General features: G+C 47.4%; 1 protein-coding gene across 1 annotated transcript; it reads left to right on the forward strand.

The window, feature by feature from the left end:
- Positions 1-7,153: 7,153 nt before the first annotated feature.
- Positions 7,154-11,268, forward strand: ZSCAN5B (zinc finger and SCAN domain containing 5B). Its single transcript, XM_025848746.1, has 5 exons — positions 7,154-7,525; positions 9,036-9,222; positions 10,147-10,317; positions 10,445-10,500; positions 10,975-11,268. The coding sequence occupies exons 1-5, from the start codon at positions 7,154-7,156 to the stop codon at positions 11,266-11,268; spliced, it is 1,080 nt and encodes a 359-aa protein (XP_025704531.1).
- Positions 11,269-13,516: the final 2,248 nt, after the last annotated feature.

The raw sequence follows: 13,516 nt of genomic DNA on the forward strand, positions 1-13,516 counted from the left end.
CTTGGAAAGGGAGAGGGATTTCCTGCCAGGTGCAAATCGCCCTCCATGTGTCCTGCTGACTGATGACTGAGTCCTAATGAGCAGAGACAGTTGCCTGGGCCCAGAGATCAGGTGAGGGACACAAGTGAGTAAGGGGAAGGCCCTGGTCCCTCCTTAATCAAGTTTCCCAAACTGGTGTCTTTAAAAGTATTTAATTAAGGGGTACCTGGCTGGCTCAGTCGGTGAAGCATGTGACTCTTGATCTCGGGGTTGTGAGTTTGAGCCTCACATTGGACATAGAGATTACTTAAAAATAAAGTCTTTAAAAATTAATTAAAAAAATCTTTAACTGGGGGCACCTGGGTGGCTCAGTCGGTTAAGCGTCTGCCTTCGGCTCGGGTCATGATCTCAGAGTCCTGGGATCGAGCCCCATGTCGGGCTCCCAGCTCCGCGGGAAGCCTGCTTCTCCCTCTCCCACTCCCCCTGCTTGTGTTCCCTCTCTCGCTGTGTCTCTTCAAATAAATAAATAAAATCTTAAAAAATAAAAAAAATAAAAAACTTTAATTGTGGCAAATACATGTAACATGAAACTTACCATCGTTTTTTTTAAAGACTTATTTTATTTATTTTAGAGAGAGAGAGCGCGCGCCAGCAGAGGGAGGGTCAGAGGGAGAAGCAGGCTCGACGTGGGGCTCAATCCCAGGACCCTGAGATCAGAACCTGAGCCAAAACCAAGAGTCAGATGCTTAACGGACTGAGACACCCAGCCGCCCCTGAAATTCACCAACTGAACCACGTTTAAGTGTCCAGTTCAGTGGCATAAAGGACTTTCGTACTGTGCAACCGTCACCACCATCCGCAAAGCACTTTGCGCCTTGCAAAACGGAAAGTCTGCCCGCATTAAAGGACCACTCCCCAGGAACCCAGCCCAGCTCCTTGGCACCACAGTCCTGCTTAATGTCTTCAGTCACAGCATCTGTCCTTTTGTGTCTGAATTACCTCACTTATCATAATGTCCTCAAGCTTCATCCCTGTTGTGGGGTATGGTAGGATTCTCTTCCTTTTAAGGCTGAATAATATTCCCTATCTCCTGGGTGCTTAAAAAAAAATCCTGTCAAAGCCCCACCCTAAACGGAATAAATCAGACCAAATGATCGGAGGATGGGGCAAAGCCATGGGTGGTCTTGTTGGCTCTCTGTGTTCCTGGGGAACGCTGGCTGAGAACCTCAGGTGTATCGAGTGCTTCCTTCCACTGAGGCCCCTATCTGAGGTTTTACTTGGTAGGATTACACCGGAGGGCGCGTGAACTGTGGATTAACCTGTCACTGAGAGCACTGGGGCTAGAACAGGTCAGTGTCTGGCTTACTGGACTTTGCCAGGTTTATCAGCTAGAGTCAGTACCCCTCTTCTGGGGTTTCTCAACCTCGGCACTCTGGACATTTCGGTTGGGATCATTCTTTATGTGGGGCCGTCCTGTGCATGATAGGATGTTGAGCAGCATCCTGGTCTCTATGTCAAGATGGCAGGAGCACCCTCTCCCCAGTTGTGACAACCAAACATGTCTCTAGACATTGTTGAATGTTCACGTGGGGCAAAATCACCCTGAACTGATAAATTATCCTATCCTAAAGGATACTAACTCATGGGGCCAAATAAGGACACAGCTAATTAAAAAAAAATCAACAAAGAGGGGCGCCTGGGTGGCTCAGTCGTTAAGTGTCTGCCTTGGCTCGGGTCATGATCCCAGGGTCCTGGGATCGAGTCATCGGGCTCCCTGCTCAGCGGGAAGCCTGCTTCTCCCTCTCCTACTCCCCCTGCTTGTGTTCCCTCTCTCACTATCTCTCTGTCAAGTAAATAAATAAAAATCTTTTTAAAAAAAATCAACAAAGAATATAAAAGCTGGGTTACAGCTACTTTCAGAAACGGGGGTATTACAACTGCTGTCCAAGAAATATAAATAAACATAAGAAACATAAGTCAGCAACATGAAGTAAGAATTAAAAAAAATTTTAATGCAATGAATATTAATTAAGAAAAATATGCAGTAGCTGAAGGAATATGGCAGGTGGGAAATACAGCAGAACAGACACAAGAGAAATTAGAGAAGAGGAACAAAACATTGGAGACTCTTCCAGAAGTGAGAAAGCATGAAGAATCCAGGCCCTACTTGAGGGGAACATGAGGAGGGAGAGGAGGAAATATTTGTAAGAAATCATAAAGATAAATTTCATATGTTTAAAGATGAAAGAGCTCTCAGACCCGTAGTGTTCTTTAGGCTGAACAGGAAAAATCTACACCTGCTCACAAATGAATGAATTTCAAAAATGCCTAAAAGAAAGAAAAATCCAAATCATTTCTGCAGGAAGGCTTATATGGGGCGCCTGGGTGGCTCAGTTGGTTAAGCGACTGCCTTCGGCTCAGGTCATGATCCTGGAGTCCTGGGATCGAGTCCCGCATCGGGCTCCCTGCTCTGCAGGGAGTCTGCTTCTCCCTCTGACCCTCCCCCGTCTCATGCTGTCTCTCTGTATCTCATTCTCTCTGTCAAATAAATAAATAAAATATTTAAAAAAAAAAAAAAGGAAGGCTTATATGGCTTTCTGGTGGCAACAGTGGGTGCAGATGACGGTGCAGCAAATCCTTTTCAGGAGTTGAAGGAAAACAATGTAAATCTGTAATTTTCTATCCAGGCAAATATTCATCCCAATGGAGGGTGCGAAAGAAAAGTACCTCCGTACCAGTTATATGAGGTCATCTATAGTCGCAGAAAAAATTAGAAGAGCTTAAGAAATAGTCCAGAACCTTGGATGTGTCACCTCTGTGTGTGTATGTATCTACCTATATATCTATGTGTCATCTATCCAATCTATTTATCAGTATTTATATATGGAGCATCTACTGGGCAAACGCTGTTCTAGGTCCCAAGCATCGACCTCAATGCTGACTCAGTAAATGGAACAGAGCACCAGATCTTATGAAGCTTGCAGTGAATGCTGGGGAACACCAGCAATAAGGAAATATAAGCAAGTAAATGAACAATGTGTATGATGGTGGTAAATAATAAGAATAAAAATAAACCAGGCTCTGGATGCCTGGGTGGCTCAGTCGGTTAGGAGTCTGACTCTTTGATCTCAGCTCAGGTCTTGATCTCAGGGTTGTGAGTTTAGGCCCCTGCATTGGGCTCCATGCCGGGAGTGGAGCCTACTTGAAAATAAAATAAAATAAACCAGGTTCATGAAGGTTCTCTACCAGGGCAAGTCCAGGGGACAATTGGGCCCTGTGTGTGGACATTTCTGGGTGTCACAGCCGAGGGGTGCTCCTGGCATCCAGTGGGCAGAGCGCATTCCAGTCCACGGAGCAAGACCCTGTGGACAAAGTCCCAGAGCAGAAGCACGCTAGTCTTGCTCAGGCAACTGAGGAGGGGGCTGAGGAGGGGGCTGAGAAAGGGGGAGCGTGCAGGTGAGATGCTGAAGGCCTCTGGGTACAGAGAAAGGACAAGGCTTCTCCTCCGAGTGCTCTGCAAACCATGGGTCGGTTCTGAAGGGGGGCAGTGAAATGTATGGCTGGGGTCTCGTCACAGAATCTGGGGCCATGGGGAACGCAGCCCTCGGGGGCAGGAGGGCAGAGGGGACCATTCTGGAAGCGGCAGCAAAGGTCCAGGTCCCGGAGAGATTAGAAGAGGCAGCAGTGAGGGGGTGAGTGGTCAGATTCTGAATCCAATTTGGTGGCGGGTCCCCCATGTACTGGACTCAGGATGAAAGGGTAGAGTTTATGTGGCCAGAAAGCCACCATTCTGCTCCCAAGGAGTCGGAGGTTTGCAGGGTGTTAGAGATTCCATTGGGCCCCCAGAATCAACGAAAGCCAGGAGCCTTCCAATTCATCTGAAATGTTAACACAAAAAAGTTCACTATCTGAATGGATTTGTTATGATTTGATGGACACGGAGAGCTTCCAAAATTGTAACCCAGTCACGCCGAATCCTTGATTAAAATTCATGCAGTAACATGCAGACCCACTATTATATAGCTTTTCAGAATTTATGAGATCTAATTCAGGGGGACAAAAAGGTCCACAGAGAAACCTCATGTATCTTAAAACCACCTTCCCCACCCAGGGAGAAAAGGAATACAGAGCCGTGTCTATGTCCTTTTGTCTGCTTTCCATTGTTTTTGTAAAAGGGTAAGTTGACATATCAAATCAGTGATTTAAACTAGTTTGAGCAAAGCTTTAAGGTATTAATCCCAAGATATTGAAAAATAGTAAAAATAAGTTTTAAAAAATCACAAATATTCCTCACGTATCAATAATTACTTTTCATTTTTCAATACCTTGGAATTAATATGTTAGAGCTTTGCTCAAGCTAGATGATTTTTTTCGAAGATTTTATTTTTTATTTTTAAGTACTCTCTATACCCAGTATAGGGCTCGAACTCACAACCCTGAGATCAGGAGTCGCACGATCCACGGACTGAACCACCCAGGCACCCCTGAACTAGATTAAATCACTGGTTTGATACCAGCCTACCATCTCTTCACACGTTCTTGACTTGATGAGTCAGCGCTGCCTTCGGCATTTAGGAAAAGCTCGGCCTGCAAAATGGGTATGATGTTGTACTTTTCTCTACTCACATGCAACCTCTAGTTTTCTAAATACCTACCTCTCCCGCTTTGCCTTCTCAGCTCATTTTAAATAAAATCTTGACCCAAAGTGCTTAAAACTTGCAGCTGTACATTCCCTGACTCCTTTGAACGCTTCAGGCGTATGATAAATAATTCAGCAGACCAGGAAAACCAATATTGTTTCCAAGTAGACTTATTTAATAAATTCCTTTTTTTTTTTTTCTCTTGATGGAGTTTCAGTGGGAAATGTAATCCACACGGCCATCTTCAGTGGTTCATTCCATGGCCTTAAACTAATCTTGGGCTGATGAGGTAACAGGAAGTCTGGGGTTTCTCTAGCTGTATATAAACAGAGCTGTGTATTTCAGCTCAAGGCTGTTGGAGAGCGAGTCTCCAATGTGAGGAGGCTGGAGGCAGGAAGACCTGAAGACACGAACGAGGTAAGTTACGGGTGGGGACGTCTAAGGGTGCTTGGAACCTGGGATGGACGGATGGAGGTTGGTACCAGGAGGATTTGGGTCTATATTCACTATGCATTAGCTCCAAGGTCTTGTGAAAGAAAGGATCTTCCTATACCCCATTATTAACTTTGAATCATTGTGGTGTGATTTGATTTGTGGTATGTGTGGTTTATACTTTGAACCAGGGTTTCTCAACCTCAGATGATATTTTTGGCCAGATGATTTTTTTGTTTTGTGTGGGGGGAGGGGAGTTGGGGGTCTGTCCTGTGCACTGTAGGATATTTAGGGGTATCCCCCCATCTGCCTCCCCCATGCCCAGGTCATGACATCCAAAAATGTCTCCAGATGTTGCCCAGTGTCCCGAGGAGCCAAGGGGAGTAGGGCAAGTCACGTTTGGTTGAGAATTATAGCTCTAAATGTTGGTCACTCCATTTTTTACCATTGGGTAAAGATGTGCTGGGCATGTGCTCGGCATCCTCTTATTTTATCCTCAGACAATGTAAGAGGTAGGTTTTATCGTCCCCAAGTTATGGAGAAGGATTATGGTCTCCCAAGAGCTGATTGACTTGCCTAACAGCTAACTGAAGCTAAAACATGGGATTAAAACCACACTGGGCTGAAGTAGCCTTCCCCAATGATCTGAAATAGGACAAAAGTTGACTATTAGGGATTTTAGGCAAATGTGTTAGCTTTGAATCCGTGTGGCACGTGGTTCTCCTGAGATTTATAAACTTGCCATACTGTTGCTTAAAAACACATCGCCAGGTTTTTGCTCTCCACAGGGTAAAAACCAAACCTTTAAATAAGGACTTTTTATCAACCACCTAGCGCAGCCGGGATTAAAGCCCCTTTCTCTACCTGGGAGCCACGTGACTCTCAGGGGCCTGCTGAGTACCCCCAGCCTTCATCCCTTCCTCAGGTTGACCCCTGATCTCTCACTAGAAGGAAAGTGTGGGTTGCATTCTTTCCGTAGCTGTTGTTCTTTTTTTTAGATTTTTATTTGGGAGAGAGAGAGCACGTGCCAAGCAGGGGGGAGGGGCAGAGGGGGAGGGGTTAAGCAGGCTCCCGCTGAGCAGGCCTCAATCCCAGGACCCTGGAATCATTACCTAAACCGAAGGCAGAAACCCCATGTAGCTGTTGTTCTTGGAATAAAATGGATATCTGCAGATTATCAAGGTGGTTCTTGCCTTTGGAAGCTAGGTTGAGAACTTCCTAAAAGCTCTTCTCTCTCAAAATTTTGCTTTTGAAAATTTCAAAGAGCATTGGATTTTAAATCCGTTTTCTGGGATGAGATTAAGTATTTAACTCACAGAGACTGAGGGAAGATTAACGGATTGCCTGGGGGTGGGGAAGGGGGCAGTGCCTGCTCTAGGCGGACAGGGTTTCCTTTGGGGATGAATAAATTCTGGAGCTAGACAGCGGTGAATGGTTGCATAGCATTGCAAATGTGAGCGGTGCCTCAAAGCTGTGCATTTTAAAAGAGTTAGAAATGGGGACTTTTGTGTTACATGTATCTTACCACAGTAACAAAGTTATCTGTTAATCCTGTTAGGATTCTTTTGAGCCCTCCCTTTCCTGGAACAAAGCAATATCCTGGGATCAACAAGGAAATGTGTTGGGGGACAATCTTACATTAATATTTCCAGTGTTACTACACCACATGAAATTCTCAGGTTGTAAATATTTTTCTGTATTCCGCAAAGAATGATATTGTCCCAACCTACAGATGAGAAATGAGAAAACTGAGCCCACCTCTGTGCATTTAGAGCTCAGAATCTAGGGGGCCATTCAGACATTTAAACCACCTTTTACTATAAAGGTGGACATTGGAAAAATAATAGTGGGGGTTACTTTCCATGGTATTTAATACAGGACCAGTTGGGGACGGTGTCTAGTGTTGGGGTGAAGGGTTTGGAGGGGAGGGGGTGGGTAAGAAGTTAAACTAATGTGGTTCATTCTTTTCTCCCCCCAGACTTCTGAACGAACAGCGGGTCCCTTGCTGAGGAAAACCAGAGTAAATCCCTTTAGGTAGGTCTTAATTAGGCACCAGCTTCTAGAGAGTTTGCAGAGTCATATTGGAAAATTCTCCGGTCAATATGGCTACAGACCAGACATTTTCAGGGGGTCGGGAGAAACCCCAAGGCAGCCCCGGGTCAGAGCTGTCGCAGTCTGTACCATTGCCAGGAGCCCAAGACAGCAACTGTGAGACTTGGCACCTGAGCTTCAGGGCGTTTACGAGCTCCGAGAAGTCGGACCCCCTCGACGACCTGGGGAGGCTCAGTGAGCTCTGCTACCTGTGGCTAAGGCCGGACCTTCACACCAAGGAGCAGATCCTGGACACGCTGGTGATAGAGCAGTTTATGATCTCCATGCCTCAGGAGCTTCAGGTCTTAGTCAAGGAAAGTGGTGTGCAGAGCTGCAAAGACTTGCGAGACCTGCTGAGAAGCAACCAGACCCCCAAGAAATGGGTGAGCAGGGCCTTCCTGACGGGAACAGGGAAGGCGGAGCTGGTGTGGGGGCTGCGCGGTGCCCTTGGACTAGAAAGGACATGGGGGCTTTCTTCTGAGTCAGTGTGGGAGACAGTGTGCCCCTCAGGAGACACTCGGCAATGTCTAGAGACATTTCTGGCTGTCGCGACAGGGAGGAGATGGGAGGTTACTAGCAACTGGTGGGTTTCAGAAGTCTATGCACTTTGCCATCATTCACCCTACACGACCTCTCGTGGAAGATAGTTGTGTAAGGGACATTCCAGAGGCTCCAGGAGAAAGGAGCCTGAAACCAGTCCAATCCATTACATTTACAATTCTTGACATCGCCAGAGACCCTCTTAAAAGTGGTCCTACCTGAGTAAAGTGGCTACAGTTTACAGAGAGGGGTGCTACGTTGTCATGGCAACTAGAGTCCTGGGATGATGCTGAGGAAAGGAGGAGTGTGGGGCAGTAGGCTTTTAACTTGACGGGGGTCTCAAATCTACTAGTGATCCCGGGGTGGGTCATCCTTGGGGGCTTCCCTGGGCATCGTAGTGTTCAGTGGCATCCTTGATGTCGATGGCAACCTCCCCCAGTTGTGAAAGTCAAAAACAAAACGAAATCCTGGTGCTTGCCAACTGTCCCTCCGAGAGCGGTCAAAATGGCTCGCAGGTAAGACTCTCCAGACCAGGTAAGACCTTACGTTGGAACATTTTCCGTCATGGTGGCTGGAGGGCGCCTGTATGCTTTGTAGAAAAAGCAAGGGTCTGAAGGACCTAGGAGGGGATGGGACCTGGTGTAGCACCAGTCATGGGGAGACAGGCTCCTCTGTAGGTAATTTTGTAAGTGGGCAGGAGGGAACTGGGTCCAACATGGCAATCCTCCCTTCCCTGAGCACTCCAGTAGGCGATGAAATTCTCCAGGGGTGAGCCAAGAATGGGAATTAGGAGCTTTGACAACATTGTGGGAAAATAGCCATGGCAATTCTAAGATGTTAATCTGGGATGATAGATAAAGGAATTCTTTTTTTTTTCCTTTAAAGATTTTATTTATTTATTTGAGAGAGAGAGAATGAGAGATAGAGAGCACGAGAGGGAAGAGGGTCAGAAGGAGAAGCAGACTCCCCGCCGAGCAGGGAGCCCGATGCGGGACTCGATCCCGGGACTCCAGGATCATGACCCGAGCCGAAGGCAGTCGCTCAACCAACTGAGCCACCCAGGCGCCCCAGATAAAGGAATTCTTAAGACCAGCTGAATGAGATGGAAGCCAGGCGTGTGAAATCTCACTTGGGCGCGGTGTTGGATTTCTCACTGCACCACACCTCACGTGCTCGAGGTCGGGAGTGGACAAGGCATGCTTTAGGATGATGGTTTGAGGGCTGAGTATTAGCTGAGGTTTTAAACAAGTAATTCCAATAAAGTGTGAGCGTATGGTAGCTTCACACAGGGAGTCTCAGAGCTACGTTCCGGTTCTCAGTGAGTCTGATCTTGGTTGATTCTTGCCCCCACAGACCATAGTCACCTTACAAGGACAGGAATTTCTTGTGCAAAGTTCAGATGCTCAGATGGCCGAAGCTGAGGTCAGTGACATGGACCTCGTGACGGACCTGTCCAAGAAGCCCCAATCCTCTGTGAGCGAGACACATCCAGAGGACAGCCAGAAAGTCAGCAGACAGCGGCAGAATCTGCCAGGAGTCAATGAACCGTCAACGGGGCCGGTGAGTGTGACACCCTCCCCGATCTCTAGGGAGCGGTGGCAGAAGGTACGGGAAGAAGTGGTGGGGGGTAGCTGCTGGAATAATTGGGATAATGGCAGAGCACAGAACTGGACCCATTGACCCTAGGGATTCCCGTGACTGCGTCAAGCCCATAGACATCTCTGAGCCTCTGGAGAATGAAGACTCCTCGGCCTTTGCCCATCTGCCATTGAAGCTCTTTCAGCGTTAAGGGTGGGAAGAAAGAAATAGTCTCAATGAAATGGTGCTAGGTTAGTTTGCCATGGGGTAATGAACTGAAGGCTGATTTTTCCATAGCCGATTTCCTCAGGCATCCCATGAAATGACAATCGGACAAAGGACACGTTTTGGAAATATAGTCAATACCTTATGTTAAGGGAGTGGTTCTCACCTGGAGTCGTTTTGCCTCTGGAAGACATTTGCAAATGTCCGGAGACCTTTTCGGTTGTCAGAATGGAGGTGGGGTTGGAGGATGGAATTGACATTAGTGGGTAGAAACCAGGGATGCTGCTATATTCGATCATCCCGCAATAGCACAGGACAGCCTCACAACAGGGAGTCATCCAACCAAAATATCAGTAGTGCTGAGTAGGGACACCTGGACCTAGAGCCACCTTGCTTCCTGAGTAAGGGCAGGGGAAGCCGGATGACCTGAGGAGGAGTGCTTAGAGAATTAAGCGTAAAGGCTGCGATGTGTGGACATGATTTAAAGGTGTGGTGGGTACTGGTTAACGACAGGGAGTGACGAGTGGCCCAGAGGAAGCCTGGACACATCCAGACACTGTGTTATTGAGAAAGTTGGTGTCTCAGATTAGGGAGATGGGCAGGATGGGGAAAGAGGAGACAAGAGCTTCCCACACCCCAAGTTAGACACTTTGGTAACTACATTTGGTTGCCCGTTGTCAGGGACAGAACGTTCTCCTGCCAGAGACCATTCCTGGGAAAGGTGTACGGGAGGGTCTGAGACCCAAGGAGAACTTGAAGAAGAATCTGATGGAAGATCTGGAAGAGACAACAATACTGACATCCCAAGAGCCTCAGCTTCTGCAGGGTCCTGGTGAGCATGGAAACTGGAAATTCGGAGGAGTCAGTGACTTCTACCTGTGCTGGGGAGGGAGCTCTGAAATGTCAAGTCTTCTCTGTCACTGACTGTCCACAGTGTCCTATGTACAACCCCATCCCAGGTTTGTTGGTTGATGGGAAGTTCTCAGCCCACAGCAGTGGGCTCGGTTCAGACGAGGTTGGTATCATTGAAAATGCTCTTTATTAAGTGTTGTGTGTTAACCCTTGTTCAACAGATTCTGCGAGGGCAGAGGGTGGGAAGAATCTCCAAGAAGGAACCGGTATTACGAATGTGGTTGCCGACACACCTCCCACCCACCTTTCAGAGAGACAAATTTCCACTCAGAGTGGGAACAGAAGAGATTCTCAGAAGAGTCCAAGAAATCCCAAAGGAAGAAAACTGGACAACACCTCCATTTCCAAAGAGGTGCCCCAAGAGGGGACCCCATATTTTGCCAAAGGAGAAGCCTCAGCTCAACCTGCGTCCCATGTGGCCCATCCTGTTGGGAAAAAAACCACGGGACAGACACCAGCCCTGTGCAGCATATGTAAGAAAGGATTTCGTTATAAGTCCCAGTTTTACATTCACTGGAGGACACACACAGGAGAGAGGCCTTTCAAATGCGATACCTGTTCTGGGGGTTTCATGCAGCCTTCAGACCTCCGAGTCCACCAGCGAATCCACACAGGCGAGAAGCCATACTCCTGTGAACTCTGCCACAAGACGTTCACCCACGACTCCACCCTGCGGAGTCACTGGAGGGTCCACACAAAGGAGAAGCCTTACCCGTGTGAAGACTGCGGGAAAACTTTTAGTCACAAAGGGAACCTCAACGTCCACCGGCGCACCCACTCGGGATTAAAACCCTACACGTGTCACGAGTGCAAATGCGCCTTTCGTCAGCTGGGAACTTTTAAACGCCACCAAAAAACACATGCAAAGTGACTTCCTGACGAGTCCCTGATCGGGTGCAAGTCCCATCTGCCCCAAGAAGGAAGTTAATGGTGATCCCTCACTGATTTTTGTAAAAATGACACGGGACGTCTTGAGCACTTAAAAGGTTTCTGGAACACAACAGATGTTCCGTAAACATTAATTATGAGGATCTTGGAATGATGACATCCTCCCCGTTGGTGTTCGTTTTCTGTTTTATTATGTGCTATTGTTTCCTCATAAGCTTTTTGGTTTATGTTGCCATTCTTGAAATGAAGGCAAGTCTTGTTTTCAATATTTCCTTATAAAATTGTGGCTGCAGATTGTTTCCCTGTTGTCCTTTATTTCCTTGTAAAATAGGACGATCCAATAGGGTGGCCAGATTAAATAGAAGATACCCTGTGAAATTTGAATTTCAGATGAGCACGTTTTAAGTATAAACACTTTCTGAATCATTTATCAAATAATCACTGAGCAACTTTTTTTTTTAAGATTTTTTTTTTTTTAATGTATCAGAGAGAGAGAAAGCACAAGCAGGGGGAGCGGCATGCAGAGGAAGAAGAGATGGGGGGCTCGATCCCAGGACCCTGGGATCATGACCTGCGCCGAAGGCAGACGCTTAACCGACTGAGCCACCCAGGCGCCCACCCCCAACTTTTTTTAAAAAGACATTTTTTAGAACAGATTTAGTTTCACAACAAAACAGCACGAAGTACAGAGATTTCCCAGAGACCCCCTGTCCCCACTCAAACACATCCTCCCTTACCATCAGCATCCCCCGCAGAGTGGTACGTTTGCTACAAATTATGAGTCTACGCTGATGTTGTTGTCCCCCAAAGCCCAGAGTATAGGGGTCACTCAGTGTTGTCCCTTCCCTGGGTTTAGACAGATGTATGACGTGCACCCACCGTTATGGTCTCATGCAGAGTAGTTTTCTACCCTAAAAATCCTTTGTGCTCTGCCTGTTCAAATCTCTTTGTCACCTGCACCCTCAGTATTTTGCTAAATTTGGTAACGTGTAATTTTTCTCAAGTCCATACGATCGCCCTATGTCCCACACCATCTCATCTATTAACCTTGTGCGTTAGGATGGCACATCTACGGATTTAGTACGTTCAGATAAAGGCCCATAGTTGACTGATTTCCTTGCTTTTCCTGTAATATCAGGTCCCAGCCTCCTGTCAGGGTCCCACGCTGCATTTCCTGATGCTTCCTTAGACTCCTCTTGGTAGTGAGTCTCTCAGATCTTCCTTGTTTTTGATGTCCTGAGAATCTGCACTTTAAAGAAATTCCCAGTGAGGGGCGCCTGAGTGGCTCAGTCGTTAAGCGTCTGCCTTCGGCTCAGGTCATGGTCCCAGGGTCCTGGGATCGAGCCCCGCATCGAGCCCCGCATCGAGCCCCGCATCGGGCTCCCTGCTCGGCGGGAAGCCTGCTTCTCCCTCTCCCTCTGCCCCTGCTTGTGTTCCCTCTCTTGCTGTGTCTCTCTCTGTCAAATAAAATCTTAAAAAAAAAAAGAAATTCCCAGTGATAGGGATGTTTTTGGTCTTGGGAAATTTTGAGAAAAGCGGGTATAGCTCGTAGGTTGGGTCCAGTAACCCTCAGAGCTCCAAGTCTGTCCCTTCCCACAGGGGTGGCCCATTTACAAAAGTCCTGTTTAAGGAGGAGGGTTTAAGGTCCTTCCCTGGGGCAGGGTCCCAGTGGTGCCTGTGGACTCGCTGTTCATCCAGACCAGGCTCTGAGCAGTCTTGCAGCTGAGTGGGAGGTGGTTCTCCATCTTGGTGATTAAGTCTGACTTCCTTCACCAGACCTAGAAAATGTTTTCATGATACAACCTGCTCGTTTACCTTAATCAGTTAACTTCACCCGAATTAACTCATCAATTAACTTCACCCGAAGTTTCTTTGCAGCCCCATTTTCCAATCTGGCTGCATGTTGGAGGCACCTGGAGAGTTAAAAAGCCACTGGTGGGAGTCACACCCAGAGATGAGGATTTGGCTGGTTTGGGGGGTGGTGGGGGCATCGGGTGATCCTAATGTGTGGCTGACACAAAGAGGATGAACACTGCTTCCCCTGCCCCCGCGGATATCTCCATGCCTCCAGGATATGGTTAGGATTTAGGAAGAGGGTGAGTGGGGCAAGTATGATCAACCATTCTACCCTCTGGGTGTGGACCTCCACCCGCTGCATCCACACAACCATGATCCTTGTTAGGAATTAAATAACACCCATGGCTATTGAGGAGGGCACAGCACGTTCTGCA

Source organism: Callorhinus ursinus, unplaced genomic scaffold (assembly GCF_003265705.2).
Source record: "Callorhinus ursinus isolate GAN/ISIS: 27379988/994484 unplaced genomic scaffold, GSC_fseal_2.0 scaffold106, whole genome shotgun sequence".
Classification (NCBI taxonomy): Eukaryota; Metazoa; Chordata; class Mammalia; order Carnivora; family Otariidae; genus Callorhinus; species Callorhinus ursinus.

Coding starts and splice junctions, on each gene's coding strand:
- ZSCAN5B (XM_025848746.1), top strand. CDS start 7,154: ATGGCTACAGACCAGACATTTTCAGGGGGTCGGGAGAAACCCCAAGGC. Junction 7,526..9,035: donor ACCAGACCCCCAAGAAATGG/GTGAGCAGGGCC, acceptor TTGCCCCCACAG/ACCATAGTCACCTTACAAGG. Junction 10,318..10,444: donor TCAGCTTCTGCAGGGTCCTG/GTGAGCATGGAA, acceptor ACCCCATCCCAG/GTTTGTTGGTTGATGGGAAG.